An 11785-nucleotide genomic window follows, 5' to 3' on the forward strand; every position below is an offset into this window, starting at 1 on the left:
AGGATGGTTTTAGTTAAGGAAAGGTTCTTCCATAATAAATTTAATAATTCCTTCAAACAAGGCTGCCTAAAGCAACATCGATACCTATTCAAAAAGAACCCTTGTCTTTCGTCCATCTTGGGGCTAGCCTAGTCCAAACCATGGAACGACCCCAAAGAAGCCCTTTCAATCTGGCAACAAGGCAGCAGTGTAAATCTGGCACCAATGCTTAGCACCTACTGAGGCAGTGTTGTGTATCATTTTGTAAGCCCAATACAAATTTGGAAAGGCTTCTCTTTCCCTTCCATGCGCCACGCCATAACAAAGCTATACGAACAACATGACACCATAATAACCAAGCTAAAGGAACTACAATACATAAAACCCTCTATTATCATCACATCATCAGTAGAAACTTGAATACACAAAACCCCTGTTACATGAGAGTAACACAAAGAACCTTAGTTTTTTAGGTGGGCGAATAAATGGTACACTTACCCTACATAGCTCTAATGGCACCAATGCTTAGCACCTACTGAGGCAGTGTTGTGTATCATTTTGTAAGCCCAATACAAATTTGGAAAGGCTTCCCAGTTCTCTTTCCCTTTCATGCGCCACGCCATAACAAAGCTATAGGAACAACATGACACCATAATAACCAAGCTAAAGGAACTACATAAAACCCTCTATTGTCATCAGTAGAAACTTGAATACACAAAACCCCTGTTACATGAGAGTAACACAAAGAACCTTTTTTGTCTCTCGGAACAGAGAGGGGGGGAACAGAGCAACCCAAGCCGAGAGAGAGAGACTTTAACCTTGGAATGGGTTTTAGGTGAGGGGTTACTAGAGAGGGAAATAAGGGGTTACCCTTTGTCGTGTTGAAGAGAAATGAAATTTGAACACAGACTAGCACAGACAGATTCCAATGATGAAGAAAATTATACGGGTACACCGCACTGTTCCTTCTTTTTAAGAGGTTTGATAGAGGGAACTATAACTGCTAAGGTCTTGACGTCCTGGAAGCGAAGAGAGAAGGAAGACAGGATAGGAGAAGGAAATTTTATCCTAAAGTTAACTTCGGGCGGTATTCGATTTTTTTTTCTTTTTTTTTTAGAGGTTTGACAGAGGGAACTGTAACTGCTATGGTCTTATCGTCCCGAAATCGAAGAGAGAAGGAAGACTTTCCAATTTCCGAGTGGTTCTCAAAATACACTTTTCGGATTTTGGGAGCCCATTATTGAGTCGGATGCAAGAGTAGAACTTTGGGAGTCCTTCTAATCCGCGTGTTATCAAAACTTCAAACTGACCGTTTTTGAGTCTGATTTTGGGTTGCTCTGGTAATAAAAGTGTCCCTCGGAATGTTAAAAACATGGAATCCGTAGGTTCTAGGTTGAGAACTGTCACTATCTGTCCCTACTTAGAGCTCTGAAGTGTAAACTCTCCGCTCTATCTATCCCTACTTTTAGAGTCCCCCCCCCCCCCCTGGCCTTATCCCTACTTTTGTAGTTCTCTTTCCCCCCACCTTGTCTTAGCCCGACTTGGGAGAGCAGTTTTTAGTTTGAAGTTTCTCTCCTCTTATTTTATGCTTGGGTTTTGTGTTGGGCTTGGTGTATGCCTTGAGTTGATATGGGTGCTGAGCTCTGACGGAATGTTTGGGATGTTTCCGAAGGGACAGGATGAGGTGATACCCTTCAGGTGCACGGTGCCTTAGCCCGACTTGGGAGAGCAGTTTTTAGTTTGAAGTTTCTCTCCTCGTATTTTATGCTTGGGTTTTGTGTTGGGCTTGGTGTATGCCTTGAGTTGATATGGGTGCTGAGCTCTGACGGAATGTTTGGGATGTTTCCGAAGGGACAGGATGAGGTGATACCCTTCAGGTGCACGGTGCCTTAGCCCGACTTGGGAGAGCAGTTTTTAGTTTGAAGTTTCTCTCCTCGTATTTTATGCTTGGGTTTTGTGTTGGGCTTGGTATGCCTTGAGTTGATACTGGTGCTGAGCTCTGACGGAATGTTTGGGATGTTTCCGAAGGGACAGGATGAGATGATACCCTTCAGGTGCACGGTGCCCGGATGATGTGTTGGAACGAGGGAGGGGATGGAATGTGTTGAAAAGGAAAGGGTGAAGGGGGAGAGACTGTGACCTGTGCCCTAAATCACCAAAGTATGGAAAAGTATTTACAATTCCATATTTCGATATGATTCGTCCAAATTCAAAATTCTGCTTGAGACGCCCTTCGCGGGCTCTGTGTTTGTCTTCGTATTACCCTCGCTGCCGACCCCCCGCCCGGGCAAAGTTTACCTTTGGCAAGTGAACTTTGCCGCCCTGTGCACAATGCACGAGGGTATGTACCAAAGAATGGTTGTTTTTTTCGCTCTCCCGATTTGACGTTCTCTTTGGGGTGTTTTCTATTTGTCTTCTTGCAGTTGGAGACCCTCCAAAAGTATTCCCCTCCTAGATTGGGGTACCTCGAATGTTTAGGAGTTTTTCTGGTTTTCTTCTGCTAGGGTTGTGTATTTTTCAAGTTTTAGTCCATGTATTCTACAGTTCCCTATTCAATTCGCTTTAAAATATCCCAGTTTTTCCCTTCTGGGCTTTAGGTTTCAGATTAGGACTATCATTTAGCTAGGTACTTTAAATCTTTTCAGTTCTCCCTTTGTAGAAATCTTCCCATTATTTTGCCAGTAATTTCTTCATATCTCCGAACTTTAGTCAGCCCATTTTTCTCATATTATTCTGACCTAGGTATTCAAGTTAGGGTAGATGTTCAATATGTTTAGAATTTTATCCCAGATATCCATATTTCAAATTCTGTCCCAGACCAATAGAATTTTATCCCAGACCAAATCCCACACCCAAAGAGAACCTCGAGGAAAGGGGCGCGAAAAAGGAACCGATGTGCTGCCAACTAGTTGCATGCCATTATTTTTGACTAGTTATTATCCCTTGAAATTTCGTCACGTTTCAGAACCCCCTCACATTTTGTTTCCTTTGTATCTCTCTGGTCTCTCTTCTTGATGTTGCAATCATTTCCATGTTAAGCTTTGAAAGGGGCTCGTTCTCCCCTCTTTTTATTATGTTATTAAAGTCTCTCTTCTCTGAACTTCTGTGTGTCTCTATGCTTCTGTCTGTCTGGCTTGAGGTTTAGGTTTGGGGGGATTGTGTTACGCCTTATTCTGTCTGTGTTGTCTCTCTTGTGTATAGGGAAGTATATTGGGGATTTTTTTATCCAATCTTTTTATATATATTTTAGGTATTTAAAGTCTCTCTGAACTTCTGTGCCTCTCTGCTTTTATGTCTGGCCTGAGGCTTTGTGTAGGGCATAGAGAGATTGTTTTGCGCCTCCTTGGCCTGTCTGCGTTGTCTCTCTCTCTTGGATGTATATTCGGGTTGAAGTTGGAACTGTTCAAGGGCAGCCAGATTGCTTTGCTACAACTGCTTTTATTTGTGTTTTCAGACTTTAATATTTTGTTCAGTACAGCAACCTCCGTGGCTGAGTGGGTATCGCACTAGGCTTGCACGCAGGAGGTCCGGGTTCGAGTCCCGGCAGGGCCGAGGTTTTTTTGGGCTCTGTGCTTGGAGTTCGGGGTGCACTCAGCCTCGTGAGGACAATTGAGTAGCTACTTTAAATCGAGTAGCGACCAGTTGCGGCATTACCAGAGTAAAAAGAAAAATTAAGGATATGTCAGAAATAGTACAGGAGGCTCTTAGTAATGCTGTGATATCCACAAAAATTGTGAAGAAGCTCTCAGCTTCAACACAAATAAATCATGATTTAGATTAGATTTATTTTATTTTGTTCGGTAGGTACTGATATTTTTACAATTTATCCGTGAGGTACAGTGAGTGAAAATTGGGAATTTTCCTTTTTCAATCGATCTATTCTAAGCTCTAGATGAGAGGTGAACCGTATAGCTCGAAAATTTTCTCGTATCCAATCATCGATGATTGATTATTAGTCGAGTACTATTTATCTAGGCTAGTTATTACCCTCTTGTCAAAACTATCCGCTATCCGTCCTTCTTTATTCTTTTAACATTGTTGTAGAACAAAAGACAAAATATCTAAATAAATAAATCGGGTGTAATAAACCAACAGCCAAAACCTCTTCCAGGTCAGAAAAAGAAAAAAAAAAAAAAAAAAAAAAAAACCCCCCAAAAACCGGGTGGGGGGGGGGTGAAAAAATGAGAATATGCCCAAAAGGGGCGCCATGCAAAAAAGTTTGCGAACCACTGGTTTAAAATATGTACTAAGTATGTACTTGTACATCAATATGAAGACACCCACCCATTAAACCCATAGTTTCTAGTCGGCCATATTGCCTTAAATTTCATCAAGGTTCTTTTTTATTTCCTACAATGATGATTATTATTTACATGTTAAAATTTCGACACAAAAGAGAGCTGACTTCGTACTAATGAAGCGACTATTGTCTCTCTCTTCTCCCTCTCTTTCTCTCTAGTACAAATTTTGTGCTGTTTTTTTTTAGAGGGTCTGGTCGGTCTATCTCTCTTGTATCTTTCTCAAGGTTAAAGTAATGTAAAATCATGCATGATAAATATGTTTTTGAGAGAAGAGAGGAGCTGAATTTGTATTTTTTAGGTGCCTGGTGCCTGATTTGCCTGGTGCCTATGGATGTGGTTTGAATCACTAATTGTGTCTCTCGAAACTGAGGTGACTTGAAAAGCAACAAATTTAAGGCCTGTGTTGAAACTTCTATTGATGTGCTAAAATTTCGAATGATAATGAATGGTTTGGCTTAGCGGCGGTTTTTAAGGTGTGGACATTTCTAGTTTTCTAGCAATTAATATTGGGATTTTAAAATAGATGGTTGGTTGGTTACCTTGATTTTATTTTCACTTTTTTTTAGACTGTACCTACTCACTAGGTATGTGCTTGAAAATCCCTAGTTATCCTAATCCAAATGAATATAAGTAATAGGTAGTCTTTATTTAAGCTGGCATTTTTTTTAATTTTATTTTCACTTTTTTTAGACTGTACGTAAGTACTAGGTATGTGCTTGAAAATCCCTAGTTATCCTAATCCAAATGAATATAAGTAATAGGTAGTCTTTATTTAAGCTGGCATTTTTTCCTCTCAACTTTATCGGTCTTCCCTTGGTTTAAAATTTTCAGCTCAGTTTTTTTAGCACTCTGAGACATAATCACAAACACAATTCCTGTGAAGCAGTGAGTTGTCTGGTCGGACTTTCTAAAATTTCTAAAGCTCACTCAATCACAACAGCTAAGTTTTTAGAAAGTTTGTCTGTGTTGGTCTTCGCTTCACATTCTTTCTTGGACTTGGAACAATTTATCTGTAGGTATTGATTGTCTTCGGTTCAACTCGAGCTCCATCTTTCTCGCTCTCATTAGTAGGCCTATCGTTGTATCTCACTCACTCTTTGGTTCTCGGATTCCATCTCTGTCGCTCTCGTTTGTAGGCCTATCATTCTCTCTCTGTCACTCTTTGGTTCTCGGATGCTATCTTTGTCGCTCTCATTTGTAGGCCTATCTCTGTCTCTTCAGAAGATGGTTGGTAATTTACTTGTTCGTTGATGTGGAACCAGTTTTGAAAGAGTGAGATAGATGGTTTGGCGTTCAAACTAGAGCGACAGAGATGGAGAGTCGTGTTGAACTCAAAGAGAGGAGAGGGAGAAGCGTTTCCAATTTTCTTTCTTTCTCTCTCGATTCAACTCTGTATTCTCTCTGTATTGTTACTTTTTACTTTTTTCAATGAAATCTGCCATGGATTTTTTTCATGAAGTTTGATAGAGGGAACTCGAAGTGCTAAGGTCTTGTCGGTCCCAAAAACAAAGAGAGAAGGAAGACAGGATAGGAGAAAACCAACCGTTCCGAGAACGAACATTTATCTGTTTAGTATAAAATCTCCCACGGGCGAAAACAGGACCCGCGATCTCGCGCTTACAGAGATTTTCACTTACCTTATCCTATAGGACTTATAGGAAGGAAAGTACATAATGTAATGTAATCGGGTTTCAATTTCGATTAGTGGTAGGCTTTGCCCTTGGGACCCTATACGAAAACTCGCTGAGTGAGTCTTGACTATCCGTACCCTGTTGAGAATTAAAATCATCTCTTGTATATTTCGTGTCTCTACATTGGCATATCCGGTGCTGATAGATAACACAATACACGACGTAGTTATGTACATGGTCCGCCGCCATGTTGGTTTCAAATAACAAAGCCCCCCCAACCTACGCACCAGGCTGACATTTTCACAGCAATGAACATTTTGAAACCACTCTTTCTCTGGCTGTATGGCTGGGCCTTAAGGCCATTTTGCCAATTCAAAAAATAAATCAAATCAATCAAATCATGGGATCTTTGTGGTAAAGCAGAGAGCTTTCTCACAACTTTGTTGATACCCACAAGTCTTTCATTTACTCAATCATCATATCTATTATCGCTCGTCTCTTCGACTTGTAATGCCGCCACTGGTCGCTACTCGATTAAAGTAGCTGCTCAATTGTCCTCACGAGGCTGAGTGCACCCCGAACTTCAAGGACAAAGCCGAAAAAAACCTCGGCACCGCCGGGAATCGAACCCGCGTGCAAGCCTAGTGTGATACCCACTCGGCCACGGAGGTTGCTCAATTCAAAAAATAATATGAATAAATAAAACATCGGTGGAATTGTTTTAAAAGGCATTTTAAATGTGTTGGGCATATACATACTTGAAGCTCATAGGGTAAGTGTACCATTTATTCGCCCACCTAAAAAACGTACCATTTATTGGCCCACCTGCCCTCATTTATTTTTCTAATTTTTGTTTTTATGACTACAATTTTTGAATAGCGCTGGTTCGCTAGTAGTCTTTAAGCCCTTTCTTTTGATGAAATTGGATCTTGAAAAAGTTCGTCCAGTTCAGACTTATGTGGCGTATGGTACAGGTGGGCGAATAAATGGTAAGTTTTTTAGGTGGGCGAATAAATGGTACACTTACCCTATATGAGAGTACATTGTCCCCAAAACGAACACATAAGTTCAAAGATGACTACTGTTATCTCAAACCATAAAACATACATCAGGAAATCGAACCAATAATACCACAACGTACAACAAGGATATCGAAACAATACCGCACCGCGTACTTTCCCTTCTCTTGACCCTTCGGAAAGGTTTAAACATAACCCGACATGTTTTCTAATGTGTTGTGACGGAGTCATCCACGATTCGTAACCACGGTAATCTCGATACATCCCATTCACATGGTAACGTAACAGAAATCCGAGAACAAACCTAATCCCTTCAGGATGAAATCCGCCACGCCGCCCCGGGCGGCGGGAATCGAACCCGCGGCCTAGCGCTTACAAGGCAGGCGTGCTACCTTCCAAGGTAACTTGGGCTGGCTTACCTTGGTTCGTCCGTTGATAACAAAGTCTCCCATTCGACCATTATTGACCATCCTGTTGGCTCGCATGATAATCGCGTCCACTTCGGATATAAGTCTCCCGATATTTGAACAATACGTTTCCCGTCCATCTATCCAAGTGATTTGATCGCCGCGAATTGTCTTCAGGTCTTGCTTGTTGGTAGATTTGTTGCTGACTAGTTGTCCGTCCTTGAACACGCCGCTATGGTACATGCCCAGCACTTCGTGTAACACAGCCATACCTGAGGAGAGATGGTGAGGAAGAAACATTTCAGAGCCATTGCGGTTGCATTGGAAGTGTAGTCGTGCAACTTTTATCCATTTTTTTTGTTTTTTTTTTTTTTTTTTTTTTTTTTTTTTTTTTTTTTTTTTTTTAAGAGGTTTGACAGAGGGAACTTTAACTGCTATGGTCTTATCGTCCCGAAATCGAGGAGAGAAGGAAGACAGGATAGGAGAAAGCCAGCCGTTCCGAGAACGAACATTATCCCATCAGGATAAAATCCGCCCCGGGCGGGAATCGAACCCGCGGCCTAGCGCTTACAAGGCAGACGCACTACCAACTAAGCTAACTAGGCTGGCACTCTTCACCTTTTGTTCTTCTTTTCAAGATGAATCTTCACAAAGTCACGTCAGGATTTATCATTACCTAAAATCGTTGCAGACCTCCAGTTTTGATATCTTTCAGAGGACCTTTAGAAGTGAAAGTGTACGTGTCTTATCTATACAGAGAGGGCCCGTAGCAGCAGTGTTCGCTCTTGCTAGTAGAAAAAATGTTTTCAATTCAACATTCACAGAGCATATAGCTAAGGCTGGAAACAACAACAGTGTACTCAACCTTGGAATGAAATTAAAGTTGATTCGAGAACAAAATTAAAGTAGTCTACTTGAATAATTTCATAGAAATCCTAAGACATTATTTTCTACCTGACTGGTAACAATAAACGAGGCATATTATTTCGGATTCAAATCAGAAGTCCTAAACGCACGGTACTTGCGATCGCATTAGGGCATTGTTTCAAAATGAGTCACACAGGAATGATGAGTGGAGGGACTTCAAGATTTAACAAAAAGCAAGACGCAGGTCAAAGTCTGATGAGATAAAAATTCCAAGAAGTACTCAACAAAGTACGTACCCACTGGTCAATCAATTACCATCATTCACCGTACTATTTCGTAGAACTACCTAAGAACATTTTATGGAGTAAGTACCTAAGAGTCCTAAACAGTGCAATAGTCCTAAACTAAAATGGACGCGGCACATCAGGGATCAAGAAGAGACCGCCTTAAGTACCTAAGAACATCCCTCAATACATAAAAAACCTGCTTGTCCACATCAAAATCGGCCATGGGGACTCGAAAATTCTCAAAAATGTATATTTTGTTGTATGTTTTTCTCGGACTCGAAATCATCAACCTTTACTTGGTAATTCAGTAGTAAAATAGGTATCTTGGTAAAGTGGAATTTATTGGTATCTTCTGGTACACTTTTAGCTCAAGTTTCATCAAGGCAATTCACTCTAGAAATGTATATTTTTCTTGAACGCGAACCACCAACCTCCAGATCCAAAGTCCACCGTGCTAACCGCTACACCACCTGCCTCGGTGGTGTAGTGGTCAAGGCGCTCGCCTGGTAAACAGGAGGGCGTGGGTTCAATCCCAGCCGAGGTATGGAATTCGATTCCCGCCCAGGGTGAACTTTATGTAAATAAAGTTTGATTAACTTGTTGAATAACCTTACCTTACCTTTACTTTAACCTTATCTCTTTAATAAAACCTTACCTTTACTTTAACTTTATCTCTTTAAATACTTTAACCTTATCTCTTTAATAAAGAGATGAGGTTTGTTCTTCGAATGGCTGGCTTTTGTCTTTCCTGTCTTTCTTCATCTGCTTCATTTCGGACGATGAGACCTCCATTGTTACAGTTCCCTCTGTCAAATCTCTCTCATAGGAAACCTTTACAAATGAGAAAGTATTGCAGCCAGCCTAGTTAGCTTAGTTGGTAGCGCGTCTGCCTTGTAAGCGCTAGGCCGCGGGTTCGATTCTCGCCCGGGGCGGATTTTATCGTAACCCTATTCTTCGACCATGACCTCACAAATCTTTGCTATTACTTTTACATCTTCTCCTTTTCTTTCTCTTGCTCTCCTTTTTCAGATTTAGTATTATATAGGTATATATATATTTTTTTTCTCTTTTTTTCTAATTTAATCAAGGGTCTATTTAAATAAACTGTAATTTATTTTTGAAAAACTTGTACCAAATACATGAGACCTTGCTTAGACTGCGGGAGTAAAGGGACTTTTCAGTCTCATTCTGGCAGTATAAGAAGGGTATATTCTGTGTTCGTTCTCGGAACGGCTGGCTTTCTCCTATCCTGTCCTTCCTTCTCTCTTCGATTTCGGGACGATAAGAGTTAAAGTTCCCTCTGTCAAACCAAAGCAGTTAAAGTTCCCTCTGTCAAACCTCTTTTTGTCACAAAATTTCAAAATCAGGTTGGACGTGAAAATTTCCGAAGCAAACTCGTACCTCTTTTCACTTTTCAAATTTCCACAATTTTTCCATTTTTTTATGACCGACATTTTTTCAAGTCGGAAAGTTTTTCTAGGTGAGTACAGTAGGTAACATACAAATTCGTGTGATGTTCACACCAGACGGTTTTTTTTTGTGTGTTGTCTAATGAAGGCGAAGGCAAGAGAGCGGGTCACATGTGTGTAACGTGACGCTATATGAAGTGGTTTTAAGCCATGTATAGGCTAATACTGATTCTAATACTAATGGGCTAATAGGAAAACTAATAATACTGATACTAATACAGTCGATCCTGGGTAAACAGAACTTGTGTAAGCAGAAGACTTGGATAAACTAGGGAAAGAAGTCGCCGCTTCATTTTTAACACGAAATCCTGTTGGAAAAGTGAATTTGAGCCTCAGTAAAATAAGTAGTCAATGGGTGTTTTCTTGGGACTCGTGAGTCCAAGGTCTGGGAGCTTCTGTAAGCAGCAACTTTTCTAACCTGGAAACCTCTATGAGCAGGAAAATATTGTCACTCCCTTACATTCCAGCTTATCCAGGGGTTCTGGTCAGGTTCGGCTGTAATAAATTAATAATACTGATACTAATAATTATTACTAGTTCTAATGATAATATTAATCGTTATGGAGAGTAGAGGCTCCTTGGTATATATCTCTCAGTTGTTGAATTGTTATTGACGATGATGGCTTTAGAATGCTGCTGTAGACTTTGTTTATCGATTTGTAATGCCTAATATTGCCTAATGTTAGTGATGATGATGGTGATGATGGGGACTTGGTTTTCGGCAGCCATGTTTGAATGCTGTTATCTCTACTCTTGATGTTTGTGTATGTGTAAGCGTGTTGAATTGTTCACATTTAGTGATGGCTTTAGATTTAGGTACTTGAAACTTCAGTTGAGTTATTCTAGGAAGTTTAGGGTTTCGGCAGCCATGTTGGAATGCTGTTATCTCTACTAAACTTGTTCATATTTTGATGATTTTAGATTTACTTTAGGTTGTGATTTCAGACTTTGTGATGAGGTATTGAATGATTTAGATAAGGTTAGGAAGGGTTTGTGTAGAGGATCATTGGATGGAAGTTTAAGTCGGGGTTCCGGGCGCCATGTTGGAATGCCGTTATCTCTACTTGCTTTTGTAAGCGGGTTGAATTGTTCATTTCATCGATGGCTTTTTCCTAGTTTTTCCTAAACTTTTTTGAGACTATGAATGTCTTTTTTTAACCTCTTGTAATTCGATTGTATAACTATCTGTTTCTGTTTGTCTAACCACTCCCCGTCTGTTTTCCGTTCTGTTTCCAGTCCCTGTTCACGGAACACTTCGACAAGCATCCCATCATCATTCTCAAGGACATCAAATTCACGGAGCTCCAGTCCATGATTGACTACATGTATGAGGGCGAGGTGAACATCTCTCAGGACCAGCTGCCCTCCTTTCTCAAGGCGGCCGCCTCCATTCAACTCAAAGGTCTCACTCAGAACGTGAAGGCGGAAACGCCGCTCGAAAACGCCGCCAAGCCGCTACCTCAGGTGAATTCAGAGAAGGGGTAGCCAGACCCTTGCGCAGGTGACCATGGAGGCCTTCCGAAGGAAGAAGTACAACAGGTAACAAGCAGGTAACAAAGACGACGAGGGACGCTAACAGGTAACCCCCCACAAACGTGCGGGGCGGCGAGGGCATTTAAGAGGGACGCGTGTAGGTTTAAATATGTAATCCTTGGTGGTCCAGTTCCCAGATCCCTCCCCCTTCTTCTGCCGCCTGCTCCCCCCTACACCAGCAGGGTAAAGCGGAAGAAGGGCGACAACCGGAGAGGTTCGAAGGTGTAACTCTCCGTCTGGCGGGCCGGTAAACAAGCGCAACGGGACTCGTCTGGCGGCGAGACGGCGCGGC

The 11785-nt window shown here is 41.3% G+C and overlaps 1 protein-coding gene across 2 annotated transcripts in view; it reads left to right on the plus strand.

Moving 5' to 3' along the window:
* The window catches only part of LOC103511768 (longitudinals lacking protein, isoforms H/M/V), a 41333-nt gene that overhangs the window by 13226 nt on the left and 16322 nt on the right, over positions 1–11785 (plus strand). Inside the window, exon 2 of one of the 2 annotated variants that reach the window (XM_026825435.1) lies at positions 11197–11424. The exons of the other annotated variant lie outside the window; for it this stretch is intronic. Within the exon in view, the coding sequence (XP_026681236.1) occupies positions 11197–11424 (228 nt within the window). The remainder of the gene's footprint in view (positions 1–11196; positions 11425–11785) is intronic. 2 annotated transcript variants of the gene reach the window in all.

This window comes from Diaphorina citri, unplaced genomic scaffold, assembly GCF_000475195.1.
Source record: "Diaphorina citri unplaced genomic scaffold, Diaci psyllid genome assembly version 1.1 scaffold749, whole genome shotgun sequence".
Classification (NCBI taxonomy): Eukaryota; Metazoa; Arthropoda; class Insecta; order Hemiptera; family Psyllidae; genus Diaphorina; species Diaphorina citri.